The sequence below is a fragment of the Plectropomus leopardus genome, chromosome 8 (genome assembly GCF_026936395.1).
Source record: "Plectropomus leopardus strain MGB_pleo_1.0 chromosome 8, ASM2693639v1, whole genome shotgun sequence".
Classification (NCBI taxonomy): domain Eukaryota; kingdom Metazoa; phylum Chordata; class Actinopteri; order Perciformes; family Serranidae; genus Plectropomus; species Plectropomus leopardus.
Window position 1 is genome coordinate 4,443,294 of NC_142183.1, and position 16,530 is coordinate 4,459,823.

A 16,530-nucleotide genomic window follows, 5' to 3' on the forward strand; every position below is an offset into this window, starting at 1 on the left:
GATGCAGCAGGAGCTACAAGAGCTGTTATTGCATCACATAACTCTGAGAAAGTTGAGAGGATCATATTGAATCCATAATTCCTCTGTGAAATCGTGGACTATCAGCTCCCAGAAATCCCTCATATGTGGCCGCTCCCTTGTATAAGTGGCTCGCCTTTCCATTATTGCTCCATAATACGCCTACGAGGCCTTGGATTGGAAATAATGACGGCTAGTTTGGTGGCTGCAACAGAAATAAAGCTGCTAATGTTTTGAACATCTATCAACGTGCTTCTTGGAATTTTATCGCCAGAGAAGTAGTCGCATAACATCATGTTTTATTGACATTTCGAAAATATTGCTTTTAATATTACAAATGTTTTACTGTAAATTTTTCTGCTATGTTAATGTGTCTGGACTTCTGCAGTACTTGCTTTTCTTTTGCTATCACTATGTTTGTTGTTATGCATGAAAACACCAATGCAAATTCCTCCACAAACTACCTCCTCTGTGTGCATGAAGTAACTTAATACTCATATAGTACTTTTTCCAATACTATCTGCACTATTTGTATTCAAGTATTCACAGTTTACAATAACAATTGAACATGTATGGAGATATATGTATAATTTCAATCTACCTGTCGGCACATATAGCGTTTTATTTTTGTCTGCTTATCTAGCTGTCTTTGCTTTTGCTATATAACTACAGTATTTAAGGCAATGTGTGTACTGAGAGCCAAATTCCTATGCCGAAATGTATTTTACAGATTACAGCAGATTCTCACAATTCACCAGATTTTATACAATAAAATGAGCATGTCGTTGCTACAAAATTGTACATTTTTGTGAGTTTTATCTTTTATACTATGATCTACTAGACATTTCTGACACAGTCGAGTCACTCTACAGACCTACCAAACAGTACCCATGATGCTTTGTGTCTGCAGGTGTTGGGGGTTGGATGTATAGAGTCCATCTGATGTGTGACATGACACACAGAGAGGTGACAAAACATCTAAAAACACCCATCAAACACACGTACACAAGAACACACCACACAGCATTAGGTGAGAGGACGGACGTCTGTGTGTGTGTGTGTGTGTGTGTGTGTGTGTGTGTGTGTGTGTGTGTGTGCGTGCGTGTATCCATATATATACAGTATATAGGTGTGTGTATTTTACATGCATACATTCTGGCGTGTATGAACAAGTTTGTACTGTATGCATATATATTGTATGTAGAGAGTGTGTGCTTGTGCTTGTATCACCTGTGTTTGTGCATGTGTGTGCGTGTGTGCACACGCGCTGGCTGCAGTCCAAGGCCTCTCTAACGAGCCAACATGGAGTTGTTCCTGACCCCCTCTCCTCCCCCCTCTGTCTCCCTCCTGACCCCCTCTGAGGTCATTGGCTCCCACCACTGCGACCCCGACCAATCACAGCCGGGCGCTGTGACGGACAGCCGCCGACTCCAAGGACACCGAGGGCAGAGGGATTAGGCGGCGAGGACGAACGCGGCGTTAATAAAGGATTGTGATGCTGATGCTTTTGAATAGTTTGATTGGCTGTCGGAGTAAATATTCACACTGAGGGACGAGAGGTTTTTTTTTTAAGTGGCATTGGATGAAAAATAAATGAAGCATCAGTTTTAAAACACATAAAGTCGATGCAGCAGGTTTGGTTTCCGTAGTTTGACTAAAAGGATTAAAACAGAGGATTTCAAACTGTGGGGGAGAGACTAGGAGAGGCGAGGAGGGGGAGAGGCGAGGTGAAAGGGACAGCTGCATGCAGGTGTTCTTAAAAACAAGTTAATTATTGTAGTTTGGCTGCTGATCTGACCGCAACACACCGCTCATAGAGATTAAAGTACTTTAAAACTCTTGGTGTAGTTATAACTCAGTAAAATGTGAGCATACAGACATGACAGTCACAGTTTTAGTGTGACTAACACTCTCAGAGGATATCAGCTGTCTAGATAAACGTCCATAAAATCGCTCAGAAATCAAGGAAAAAGAGGCACATTGTCACTGAAAAACTTGTCTGAGAATCGTCATGTTTCTAAGTTTTCTTCATTATCAAAGTAACCCAGACAGTCTGTGTCTGTGTGAGAACATGGAGACTGAGTCACTTCATCACACCACACATGCATTTGTTGACATCACAGTAACGGGCAGCATCATACCGTCATGACGTCATCCCACCACGCGCATTTGTTGACATCACCGTAGCGGCATCCTGGAACGTCACAGATGCTACGAGGATAACTACGACGTCAAAGTCACTGGCCGAGCGTCACCATGTGACGAGTTCGGAGTTAGACTGTACTGAAATAAACTGCAGTGAGCTGAAGTGATTCAAACCAATCAAATTAGGATTTTCTTGAATCTAAGCTGAATAAAATGAGATCTTTGCTATAAAATCACAAGTACATTTATTGACTAAAAACCTGATACCGTGACAGATAAAGCTGCAAAGTATTCAGACGTTATGTCCGTGCATAAGGAAGGAAAAACAGTCGACACGCTGCTCTCTCTGTCACATTAAATGTGATCAGAGGCCTGAGCTCATACCGCTGCACTTAAATGTTATCTTTCTGCCTGGTGTTGATTACACAATCAACGTAGCTTCACACAGTCGCGTGTCGGAAGTGAGAGGTGAGGAAGACGTGAGACGCCAGAAAAACAGACGCGGGAAGAAACAAAGAAATCTGACACGATGACGGCTGTGTTTGTACAAAGGAGACAGCTGGGTGAAGACAGATACATATGAAAGTCGGTAAACCTTTCGGTTAACTTTAATTTGTGAGGAGACGCGTTGATTAAACATCGAGTGTGATGGATTGTCTTTCTGAGTCAAACCAGAGAGGAAGAGCTCGGGATGATTTGGAGAATCAACAGCAGTATTTGTAAAGTAGTAAATGAGCTAAAAAACCACCAGAGTTTGATCATGTGAGCACGAGAAGAATGATCCAATGGCATCAACCAAAGAGCGTCAAACAGCATTTTTCACCTCAAGACAACAGCTGATATAAATACAAAGAAACAAAGGATTTTATGGTCTTAAACATGTCATATCTTTGTGAAACATGAAGCCAAAACTCCAAATTTAGACCTCTTGCTGTAAATGAGCGTCCTGGACCGAGCCGGACAAACTGAGCCCGACTCCACAGACAGAATGAAACAGCGTGTTTGTGTTGAAAGAGAGAAGACAGACAGATACACGGCGGTCAAGAGAGAGAGAGAAAGAGGTTTGTCACCATTTGGGGTTCCTACCTGTCGATGATGACGGGGTCGGACGGCGTCTCGTTGCGATTCCCGCAGCTCTTCTTGTCACAACACCGACTGGAAGAGAGAACAACACATTGAGCGTAAATACATTTTGCAGTTTAATCAGTGGACTTTTTCTACCAATCAGGATCTCTGGGCGACGTAACACGAGAGAGAAATTCAGATCAAGCAGGACTGAAAGGTTAACCAGCTGACGTTAGCATCACTTCTGACAGTGAAGAGCCTGTTGATGCAGCGTTAACAAAATACACAAACAACTATGATGTTGGTCAGAGGAGCAGAGGTTGTCTTTCTGTACAAACATATTGAATATTATCTTTTTTTACACTTTCAATAAAAAGTGACAGTCGCTGCAAAAATACTCATCACATCAAGTTATTTCTGTTTATGAAAGAATCATAAAACAAGTGAATAAATCTGTCAGAACAGCAATAATGTTTCAGAGTTACAAACCCAAATCAACAGATTTTAAGTTGTTTATAAAATCTGTGTTCTCGTCTTTCAGTGTTGATGATTCAGACAGGTCACTGTTACACTGACCTGCAGAGTGTTTGTTCGCTTAATCAAAGAAACATTTCCAAGAGAAAATATGTGAAAAGGAGACTTTTGCAAAGTGCACATTATTGCATCAGAAATAAATTTGATCCAAAAATATGATATGGTGACATACGGGGGACACTGCGGCAAAAAGATATTTTTAATTTTTATACCTAAAATATCTTTTCAAAACAATGCTTTAGGTATTTTTACTCATTGTAAAAGATGTTGTTTTTTAAATTGCAGTACTTTTAATTCAAAGTAAAGTATCTAGTTAAACCAAGAGAAAATATTACAAGAACATCTGACCCCATGACTGGATAGATTTATAAATATTTTAAAAACAAGGATCAGTGTTAAAAACAGTAGAGTTAAAGGTCCAGTGTGTAGGATTTAGTGGCATCTGGCCACTAATACTGCAATCAACCCAAATTTCTGCTGCGTGCCAAGCGTAGGAGAACTATGCTGGCTGAACCGAGAAAAAAAAATGAATACAAAAAACGCAAAAACTGAATGACCCCATCTAGAACCAGTGTTTGTCTGCTCTAGGCTACTGTAAATAAATAAATAAATAAATAAACAAACAAACATGCAAACTCTGAAGAGATCCTGCTCGGTCGATATAAATCGCTCATTCTAAAATAACAGAAACACAAACATTTTTAGTTTCAGGTGACTATACACTAAGGAAAACATTTTTAGTATTATATTCCACTTCTGCCAAGAGATGCTCCTGGATCTTACTCCAGAACCTTTAATCATTAAAAAAGCACTTAAACTGTCACATGAACTCGGAGCAGCTTAACTTAAAAATTAAAGCTTTCAAACTTCAAAAGTGACCTGCAGCTTTTATTTAAGGGAAAAAAATAACTTACTGCTTTTAAACTCAACAAAACTAAAGATAATTTCTCTGTTTCCCCTAAAATTATACCAAATTATAGAATTTTTAAAGGACGCTTTAATGAAATTTTTAGGAAATACAGATTCGCAATTTAAATGTTACCAAAATCTTTTATTTTGAAAAGTAGTTGTGTTTCCTCTCCACATACACACACACACACACACACACACACACACGCACAGACACACACACACACACACACACACACACACACACACACACGCACACACACACGCACACACACACACACACACACACACACACTCTCTCTCTCTCTCTGTCCAGCTGGGTGGGGTCCAAGCCAAGGTCACTAACAGTTGGATGACGCCCAGCGATGGAGGCATCGCTGTGGAACCCCCCATCCCGACCCCTGGTGCCGTCGCCCCTGACAACCAGCCAGCCAACCGGACAGCTGCTCGCCAAAACAGCCATCCAGGTAGCCAGAGGGCAAACCGGCCAGCGAGCGTTTCATCCAACCCGTCCGCCGACTCCAACATGAAACCGGACCAGAAACTGGTCGGCAGTCTGTGGAGGCATCCGGAGGGAGGGAGCGCTGGGTTTGTGTTTCAGCTCCGCGGGGGACGGGTGGAGCCAAATGAGGGTTTTGGTGTCGCGGGTCAGTGTGGCATGTTGAACAGCAGCAGACTGAGTCCAGCACATTAATATCCATCAGACCGACGGGAGGGGAGACAGAAATGTGCTGTGTTTAGGTTCTGACGGCTGGAGGAGGTCAGTGAACGCACCTCGTGCTTCAACACCAGTTAGGGAAAGTAACCAAGTACATTTACTCAACTAGTGTTACAATTTTAGGGCTTCTGTGTAACATTTACATTGTATGCTTATTTAAGAGTGAGATAACATACTTTAAGTTTGCTATTTTACAAGAAACGTTGGTATTTTTGACCCCATTTTCCCATGTTTTCTGTTTCTAAAGTCAATGTTACACTGCGTGGTGGAGGCGGGAATATCATGTTATTCCACCTCACCACTCTAAAAAAATAATGATTGAGGAATTGGGGGACAGAGCGGAAAATTGGGGGGAAAAAATGAGATTCTGGAGCTCCTTACACTCCGACCAGAGGACGAGATCAGCCGCCAAAATAACAAATACACTAAATGATGTTATTGACATGTTATAACATATCTATTGTTTCCAAAGCACTGACTATGCATGTCATATGTCACACTAAAGGCAGATGCTGTCACATCGCACCTTTCTCGTTTCTTTTGATTCCACAATACCAGCATGTTGTCTAAAATCACACGCTGGAGAGACATGACGCCGCAATCGTTTGATTCTGTGTAAAAATGTAAAGATGGCATAAAAATTGGACTTTGTAGCGGCCCTATCATGCAATCTGTCTATAAAAGGATTTCTGGCAAAATGAACAGATGAGATGTGAAAGGTTAATAAACTTAAAATGTCGGCCTATTATTGGCAAACACAAGAACTTTTAATGAACGAGAAACTGCGGCCTGTTAGACAAAAAAAACATGAGAAAATAGGCTCCATGTTGATTAAATGTTGTTTTAATGTAATTTTCAATCTTAGGATCACAAGTCATCTGCAACCCTTATTTCTTATTAATTCTGTTGAAACTTAAGTCATCAAAGGCTTCAAATCTGCCTTGAGACACAATGTCACATTCAAAAACAATGAAATCAACCTTAAAACTGTTATAGATTAAAATACCCAAAAATATGTAAACGTTGAAATGAGCTCATTAAATGCTGATTACACATTAAGTTTAGCTTTGAATGCTTTTTGCAAGTAATACTTTAATACTATTATTTAAGGTTTATGATAAAAAGAGACATCTTTTATGGTTTCATTTTAACTTTTTACTTTTAACTATGTCTTCTGTCTTCTTGTTTGGCGTTTTGTTATTTTGTTGCCTCCGGGGTTTCCTGCTTGTGCTTTGGCTCTCTCAAAGCACTTTGTAAACTCTGTTTTCAGAGGTGTTATATAAATAGTTATCATCTATTATAAGAGGGCTTCTACATGTCACAGAAGAGTATTTATAAACTGTAGGACGTCCTCTCTTACATAAGAAAATGATTTGAGTCACAGTCAGTGAAACACTCAGTCTCACAAGAAATATTCACATTTTTCATCCTCCAACGAGACAGAAATGTGAGAGATTTGTCAAAATGAATTTATAACACGGAAGATCAGTCGAGCTTTTCTGAGACGTAAACGTTTGAATCCATCCATCATTAATAACAACAACACCATCTCCGCATTAGATCTCGTTTCCCTCTGACAAGCTGCTCAGCACAATGAATTCACATCTTTCTTATCGCTGCGAGGGTCATTAACATATCTTCCGGTAATTCTTAAAAATTAATCATATCGCATATGACCCGCGACGTCCAATTACGCTCCTGCATTCGCCCCATGCTGTCCTGAATCAAATTGCCATTTGACAAACAAGCGTCAAATCGAGGCTGCGAATGCCAAATGAGACGCTTTATGAATCATTTATCACGCCGTTTGATCTCTAAGTACAGAAAAATCATAAACTAAGCGCTGTGTTTGTGTCCCCGCTGCCTCTCTGTGTCTGTATGGATGTGTATGTGTGACTGTTGCCATAGAATGCGCCACAATAATTTATTCCCCCAGCTACTTGGAACCATTAGTGAAAGTTCCAGGAGACCAATTAGCATTGGAAACCCACTGGTGCTGCTGTGGTGACAACCTCCTCCAAACTGCCAAAGAAGTGTTATAAACAAACTGGACCCCAGGAGCACTGCCGGGGCCCCTCCAGGGACCCGGGGCCCCTTTCCAAAGACAAAAACAAACCTTGGCTGAGCGTCCACAATATCGCCTTAATGACGTTTCCCCCCGGGCCGCAAACAGGCTAACACCACGGCCGGCTAATGACTGAGAGGAACAACACACACAAACCTGAGAGAGAGTGTGAAACTGTGTGTGTGTTTGTGTGTGAGGCTAAAAACCGGCAAAAATAAAACAAACAGTGTGTGAGTGTGTGTGTGTGAGGCTAAAAACACGTCAAAAATAAAACAAAAAGTGTGTGTGTGTGTGTTGTTGTTGCCGCTGTCACTCATTTTGGCGGCAAGAGTTCGTCCCTGGTCGCAGCAACAGAGAGCCTCCTCAGGTCGCCGTACGGCTGCCACACACACACACACACACACACACACACACACACACACACACACACACACACACACACACACACTCACAGGCCCCAAAAATAATTCAGCCACAGGAGCCAGTTTGGCCGGCGAGCCTCGGCCGGGCCACACAAGCATCATTACTGCTGGCTGCTCCTCCTCGGCGCTCAGCAGCCACTTCAGACGCCGCCACAAGTGGAATCTACTTAAGGCACAAAGGGAAGGTTTGTCCGGGCATGTCGGCGCTCCACTATCACACAAATAAAAAAAAAAAAAAAAACTGAGAGAGCCCTTCAAAGGCTCCCTGAGGACGCAGCAGCGCGGCGTCAGAGGCCGGCGCTCGGATCACAGCGTCCAGATAACACCGAGCAGGACGGGGCCGGCAGCGCAGGGCTCGCTTTCAAAGGGCAAGTGTTGTAATTACCCGAAGGCCTGGAACGCCTCGGCGGCGGCTGCAGCCAGGCCTGATGATTCGCTGCAGCCAGCCAGCAGCCGGCGCCGCTTGGCCTGGAAGCCGCCCTTCCTCTCGGTGAGCACGGCAGCAGGTTTTTTGGGTTTTTTTTTTCTTCCTCAGCATTGCCCGAAGCCTGGCAGCCAGCGAGGGAGAGCGAGGTGGCCGCGAGGCGAGGAGAGCGGCTCGGAGCTGGCGAGCCTCCGGGAGCCCGCTGGCAACGCCGGCGTGCCAACCTGGCTGCTCACTGGTTTGTGATTGGTAGTTTTTGGAAAGCAGCAGAGGCCCGTTTAAGAATGGTTAATGTGCCGCAATGATATGATGCAGAGGTCACAGCTGAAGCACACACACACACACACACACACACACACACACACACACACGCGCACACACACGCACACACACGCACACACTGCAAAAACTTGACCCACACATTCAGTTTGAGTCTTAAAGCTCGTCTTATGTGCAGTAAAAAGGATAATCTCATACTTGTTGATTCTTATTGATTTCTGGATGATTTCTGACACAAACTGACTGGATAACATGAGAAGTGATGAAGTATCTGAATAAAGCAAAATTTTGGAAATTAGGTGTATACACTACTTTGTTTTTCCACTACTTTTTCTTTTTTTTCTTTCAAATATGTGTGAAGAGAAAGCACACAGAAGTTGCAGGTCAGAGGTTGTTTTGCAAAGTTTTACACTTTGACATCAGAGACCTGACCTAAAGGAATACTTCACTCACAAAAAGATAATTTGTATATTAATGACTTTCTTCTTGTTCCAGTGGATTTGTGAAGAAAATGTTGTTTTGTGAGAAATTCTTGATGTATTAAAGTTATAGTAGGGCTTGCAATAAGCTTTGAAATAACACTGCAATATTTAAAGGCTATATCGTGATATACGATATTCATCTTGAAATTCTGAAACGTCCTTTCGACTGATGGAATCAGTGGAACATTTCTTGCTAAGTTGGTCATGGATTTTTTCCCCCATGTTTTTGAGAGAAATCAAATCAGTTTACTCAGGTTTTAAAGGGTTAAGGAGCAGGCATGTGATCGCAGCACGAGAAAACATGTCAATCCAAAGGATTAAATTATTTTAAAAAAGTAAACTTTTTGTCAAACAACTGATTTACATAATGCTTGACAGTAAGAACCAGCTTCGTCACTTCTCAAGTTCAGCAGTGGATTCGAGTGCTGAGAGCTGATATTTTGAATATAAAAATGTTCAAATTTATCATCTGTTGAGCGTAAAATGTGAATCTGCTCTGTGCCGTCTTGAGTCAGATGCACAACATGTCTTTTCCAGAATGGACACAAGAGATGAAATGTTCTTATTTTGTCGTTCCCATGAGAGGGTGACAGGGTGTTCCTCCACCTGAAACAGGTGCTACACCCGCAGCCGGCTGAGTGTGATCCAGGTAGACAAACCAACGGGGACGCCCATAAAGACGAGCTCACCTGGGACCCACGACGGCAGAGAGACAGAGACGGAGAGATGGAAAGAGTGAGCCGTCTCTGATCCCTCTCTCATTAGCGAATGGAAACACAGCATCCATCAGGGGGAAAGCTGGTTAATAATCGCACTCAATCACATAATGACTGAAGCTCCGAGACGCAGACAGCCAGCCGTCATTATGGAAATGAAGCTCGTATCGAAGGAATCTGGCAGGGGGGAAATGAGCCTGACGCCCCGATAAAAGTCAGAGGAGGAGGGGACGTTTGGAGATACTGAAGTTTGGGTGAAGAGGAGGAGCAGATAAAACACCAGGAGGTCAAACTACAGACCTGTTTCTGCCACTGAATACAGAGCTCCAAAAATAGAGAACAAACTGCTCCTTTTAACCTGTGCAACACCTGGCATTCAAACTTCAGTGAGCAAAAACTAAATATACTGAAAACCTTTTCCTGCTCTTCTAAACCAGTTCACTCCATACCCATCCATGCACACACAAACCAGTTTACAGACTGCTGCAGAAGTAAACCAGCTGACTTCATATTTAAACATGCATGTGTGCAAGTTTAAAGCAGTTTATTTTACAGTTTACCTTTAGTGCGAATTTTCACAAGTTTTAATGCAACACGTCTCTACAGCCAAGTCTGATAACTGAACATGTAAACCACTTTCCTTCTAATCTAAACCGGTCTAATTCATGCACGTGTAAAACAGTTACACATTAACCAGTTTTCCGAAAAAATAAACCAGTTTCCACAAAACTTGTACAATTCTGTTCACAGCAAAACCAGTTTACTTCACTGATTAAGCCAATTCACTGCATGTGTAGACATTTACAGGTGAACCAGTTTACAGCTTAAACATTTCAGTGCACAAATTTACAGTTAAATCAGTTGGCTGCATATCTACAGCAATTTATGCACATATATAAAACTGTAAACTTTAAGACACATTTATATGTCAACAGATAACAGTCAATAAGTTTACTTTGCAGATTTAAAAGGATGCATTTTGCATTCAGAGACACCGGCGGAAAATGAGAGCGGATCGGACATTCGGAGACACCCGCAGAGAATGAGAGCAGAGCGGAAATTCGAAGACACTGGTAGAGACACTGGCGGAGACACCGACAGAAAATGAGAGCGGGAAGGACATTTGTAGACACTGGCGGAGACACCGACAGACAATGACAGTGGAGCGGACATGGCTGGAATGCGTTTTATAGACGTTCTCTTGACTAGGCTACATCTCATATTTCAATCGAGGAATAGTTATATCACGATTGATATCCTTATGGTTTTATCACCCAGCCATAAATGTCAACCAATAAACTACTTTTGTTCTAACACTTTATTTAAATACAAACCACCAGGTTACTCTAGAATAACCTTTTTACTGAACACCTGTACAACAACACTCATAAACCGGTGAGCTCCACACATCAACCAGTTTGTTCCACATTGAGACCAGTGTGCATGGAAACCAGTTTACACATCAACCAGTTTATTGCACATGTAAAACTGCTTATAGCAGATGACTTTTGCACCAGTTCACTGATGAACCAGTTGTTTGCTCATGACATCAGGCTGATTCATAAAAGTCAGACCTGAAATAAAGAAATCAAATTTAAAATCTATATGTTTTTTCTCTTCTACAAGTGACTCAAATGTACAAAGAGGAGACTCCAGCTGCAAGTATGTGTGTGTGTCTGTTATCTATGTGTTTGTTTCATATGTGTGTCCTATTTTTACCCCCCCTTCTTCACTCCTCAGTCTGAACCAGTAAAACCATTAACTCACAGACAGCAACAGCAGCAGAGACACACAGGGCAGGAAACGTGTTGATTGGTGTGATGAACGACAAACCAACAGCTGCTCTTTTTCTCTCTTATAAACACAAACACACACATACTGTACATGCGTCAACAAACAACTACCACACAAACACACACACACACACACACACACACACACAGGCCAACAAACAAACAAACAAACATACAAGTGTTGTCATGTTAACCTCTGTAAATTATATTTAAACCATCTTCTTTATTAATCTATAAATTATATTTCATATAAAAATGCAGCTGAAAGTGGTTTCATATTAATAATATCAAAAAAGTGAAGTAAAATAATAATGAAATAACAGAAAGTAAAATTACTGTAATTTTTTTATATCTAGCAAAAATGTAATAATTTTAACACTAAAACAAGGGAAAAACTTGTTAGATTTCACAATCGCACACATTCTTAGTATTCGAGGAAGTAAACACGTTTTAATGTCTTGGGAACAATAAAAATAAATGAGGTGTATGATATCATTCCGTACTTGAATATCTAAACAAGTATTTTTGATACACTGAAGTTACACTCGAGGTACAGTTTCAGTACTCACTAAACCGTGAAAGATCCTCCAGCTCCAACAGTCAAACTTTGTTAATACACACACAAAGACACACCCTCTGCGGCCCAATTAACACTTCACACACTCACTCACAAACACACCACTAACAGGGTAGAAACGTACAGTGCTGTGTTTAAATGATGCTTCAGATCATCTGAGAATAAAAATTTTAAAAGTTGCAGGTTTGACTCCCCAAAACAGGTCAGACAGCAGTCATCTGTTCTGTGCAAAGAGCCGCTGAGAAAGGTATCAAACCTGTGAGGTCATAATCAGGGTCTTACCTGCACATGATCTCGTGGGTGAGCAGGACGCGGCACATCTCTGGGTTCTTGTCCTGACCTTCGTACAGGATCGGCTGATGGGACAAAGACACAGACAGGAAGGTGAGACGCTGATTTACTGAAAATAACACACTCTGTTTTCAATTATGTTCTGTTGTTTGTTTGTTTTATTACAAAAGTGTCATATTTTTACACTGAAATAAATTATAGTTTTTTACTTCCTAAAGGCTCTGTCTGTAACTTTTAAAAAGTCCTTGTTGTTAACGACACCGTAGACCATTAAGTGAACTGCACTCAGCAGCTTGTGTGAGCAGATGTACAAGTGATCATTTTGTGGGTAAAATATTCCTTTCAAAGTGCTGTGAATTGCAAAAAAACTAAATGACAACAAAGTTTGGTGATGTGAGGGTCCAATTTGATTTATTTTCAGGTGCTTTCATTAAATGCTAAATAAGATCAAAATACAGATTTTTCCACTCTGTAATTCTGACTTTGTAATTTGTCTTGAACAATATTTAAAAGTCTGAATCTGGTAGTTAAAATTACATGAATGAGACTTTAGGTTTGGAGCTGGATCCATAAAGATGATTTGCCCACTTCCAGTTTAGCGCTCCGCTAACTTAAATGGGGATAAAATGATTTAATCTTGCCGCCCCTTTAAAATATTTAAACGTTATTGGACCAAAAGAATGAATCCTGATAGAAACATATGTCATTTTGTGGGAGTTTTGACACTCAGAAAAACAAATCTACTGATTGACAGAAATCTCGTTCCCAATGAAAGTCAATGGGAAAAGGTCTTGTTCGGCGCCACGGCGTCACATGATGGACCCGGACGGTTTAATTCCACTTTTGGCCAATATATAATATTGGCTTTAAAGCCCGGCGCTGTTTCCGGGTGCTCCACGTGCTGCTCATTTGTTGACAATAACAAACTCCATTTCTGAGTCAGTTTGTTGCACATTATTGGCGCTGTGGGGGAGCTGAGGAGAGGCGAGGCACATTTAAACCAGTTTAGACCGGAAACACTCCAAACAGTGGCGGAGTGCGGCCTGCAGCGAGCTGCCATGTATTCATAGTTTTCTCATGACGTCACGTTCTTGTAGGAACGCCCGACTGGAGGGTAAAACAACGTTTTCTGCCGCTGCCTGCCAGATTATTTTTGCCAAGTTTGTGGTTAGCTTTGCTAAAATGTCAAACTGTTGCTGTTAAATCGGTGCACACACTAAAGAAGAGACGAGCCAGGGTCGTGCGTTCACAGAATCCCGTCTGAGAAATGAAACCGAAAGAGGAAGAGATTGTAGATTTGTGCTATTGCATGGCCCCTGTCCCCGAGGAGAGTAAAGAATGGCATCCATCAGAGTGAACACGTCTTTGCAGAGAACATTTCATCAAAGATAAGCTGAAGTAAACACTGAGTATTTTAATTACTGTAGTTTTAGTCACTGTATTTTATCGTGTGTCTTGTTGATTCTGCAGCAAAGTGCAGCCAAAATAAAAATTATCATTTAACTTCTATAAGCTAATTGCAAAAGGAGAATATTCACAGACAATCATACACAGATTCCTGCGACTCCTTTAAGGTTGACCAATGTTACAAAGAATTTCTTCCCCCTTGAAACAAACGATCGCGCCTCCCAGCTGCAGAAAAATGTAATTATAGAACAAGTCACACTTCACCTCTGCTTGGCGTTTTCGGTGTTACTTTTCAGACAAATACATCTACAGAGAAAAACATTTATCAGACTTAAGTGTCCATGTAGATCTATTTAGTGCAAATTTAGACCCATGAACACGTTAATCAGGATTTAGGTGAACCAGTTTACTGAAACTGGGACCAGTTAACTGTACTCATGCTGTTGATGGCAGCTGATGTATTGATATGTGCAGGTGTTGCTTTTATTTTGTCCACCCCCCCCTCGCTCTCCTCCCCGCACTCTGATTGGACATCAGCACCGACAACAAAGTCAAACATGGCCTCCAACCACCACCACCTCCACCCAGCGCCGCCACCGCCTCCCCTTTTGGTGGTCTCAGCCTCCTCAGGCCTTCCCAGAATTCCCTGCCAGATGGCGGGCGGCGCCCAGGATGAAGCCCCCCTACCCCTCCAGCCCTCCCCCTCCTCACCCCCACCGAGCTGTCATGTCAGCGTCCGGATGACGGATGACCGCTGTGTGTGTGTGTGTGTGTGTGTGTCATACCCTTGTGGTTGTAAATGAACTCTAGTAAGAGAGAAAGTGTGTGTATATGTGTATGTGTGTGTGTGTGTGTGTGTGTGTCCTCCTCCCCTCTTTTCCTACGATGACCTACCACTACCTCATCCACCTTTATAGTCAAAACAGACCTCCACCCTGCGCGCGCGCGCACACACACACACACACACACACACACACACACACACACACACACACATACACACACACATATACACACACACACACACACACACACACACACACACACACACACACACACACACACACACACACACACACACACACACACACACACACACACACACCCCTGGGGTACAATACTTTTAGGATAACGACCACTTCTGCATTATTGATCCTGTTCCTGGCTCTGTTCCTCTGGATTAAAATGCTCCAGTTTGACCAGGAGGGATGTGGATTGCATCAGACACACACACACACACACACACACACACACACACACACACACACACACACACCCCATACTGCGTGCAGATTTGGTGGTCGATATTTATACATCATCATTCCTGATGCAAGACTCCCGTGAGTGTGTGTGATTGCACGTCCACTTTCATGCTTGTTTGTGTGTTAACGTCCACGTATCCGCTGTGCGCGTGCGCTCTTTAAATGTCTATCTCTGTGAGGGCCAGCTTCACTTTTGGACATGGACTGTGAGGACATCTTTTTAGAAAGTGGACATTTTGCAGAGTAAGGACAGTTTTTTTTTTTAATCAAGTGAGAACATTTTCGGAAGGTGAGGCGATTTTGAAGGTGGGGTAAACTGAGGACCCTTTATACAAAGTGAGGACTTTTTTGGAAAGCAGATATTTTGGAAAGTAAGACCAGATTTTTATTGGAAAGGGAAAGCAATTTTGGGAAGTGAGGACATATGTGGAAATTTGAAATTGAAGACAGTTTTATGAGAGGAGAGTGAGCAGCAAGTTTTTTGAAAGTAATTTAAAAAGATGAGAATATTCTTGGGAAAGTGAGGACAATTTTTTTTTGGATAGTTTACATGTTGGAAATAAAGAATTAAGAGAGAACATGTTTGGAAAGTGGGGAAAGTCTGGAAAGATATTTTATAAAGAAAGAATAGTTTTGTGGATATTTTGATAAGAGGAGAGTTTTTGTAAAGCAAGGACATTTTGGAAAACAAGGAACTTTTTTTGGATGGGGGGACATTTAGAAAGGGAGGACTCTGGACATTTAAAATTTTCAATTTGATAGATTCTTAGAGAGATACAAACACTGAAGAGAACAATTTATGAAAAGTTAAGATACTTCTTAAAAGGGTTGTTTGTTTGTTTGTTTAGTTAATTCGAAGTCGAAAGTCGATATTTTGGAAAGAGGACAGTTTTTATAGAACAAGGACATTTTGGAAAATAGAGAAAATCTCTGAAAAGCTGGAAATGGAAAGTTGAAATTAAAGATATTTTCAAACACGTGGAGAGATTTAAAGAAAGTGATACCAAATTTAAAGGTATACCTTTGAAAGTGAGGATAATTTATGAAAAGCTAAGATATTGTTAGATCCGTCTTTTTTTGTGTAAAAATGTTTTGTTAAACTGAGGACATTTTGGAGTTGTTTTGTTCAATTTTATAAATAAATAAGAATATTTTTTTCAAGGGAAGACAAGTTATTAAAGTAGATATTTTGGAAAGAGCGCAATTTTTTGATAATGACATTTTTCGGAAAACATCTTTTGGGAAGTAGGGACAACTCTGGAAAGTTAAAATTGAGGACATTTTGCAACACAAAGAGATTTTTAGCAAGTGACATAAAAATTGAGGATATTCTACTGAAAGTGTGGACATTTTTTGAAAAGTGAGGACATTTTAGAAGGTTAAGGACATATATTATATCAATATTAAACAAAAAATCAGAAAA

The 16,530-nt window shown here is 41.3% G+C and overlaps 1 protein-coding gene across 3 annotated transcripts in view; it reads right to left on the reverse strand.

Moving 5' to 3' along the window:
• LOC121947826 (transcription factor COE3) overlaps positions 1-16,530 on the reverse strand; it is a 184,264-nt gene that overhangs the window by 131,871 nt on the left and 35,863 nt on the right. For all 3 annotated transcript variants that reach the window (XM_088080763.1, XM_088080762.1, XM_042492963.2), the window contains exons 5-6: positions 12,430-12,503; positions 3,250-3,318 (exon numbers count right to left, since the gene is read on the reverse strand). In XM_088080763.1, the coding sequence (XP_087936889.1) occupies positions 3,250-3,318; positions 12,430-12,503 (143 nt within the window). The remainder of the gene's footprint in view (positions 1-3,249; positions 3,319-12,429; positions 12,504-16,530) is intronic.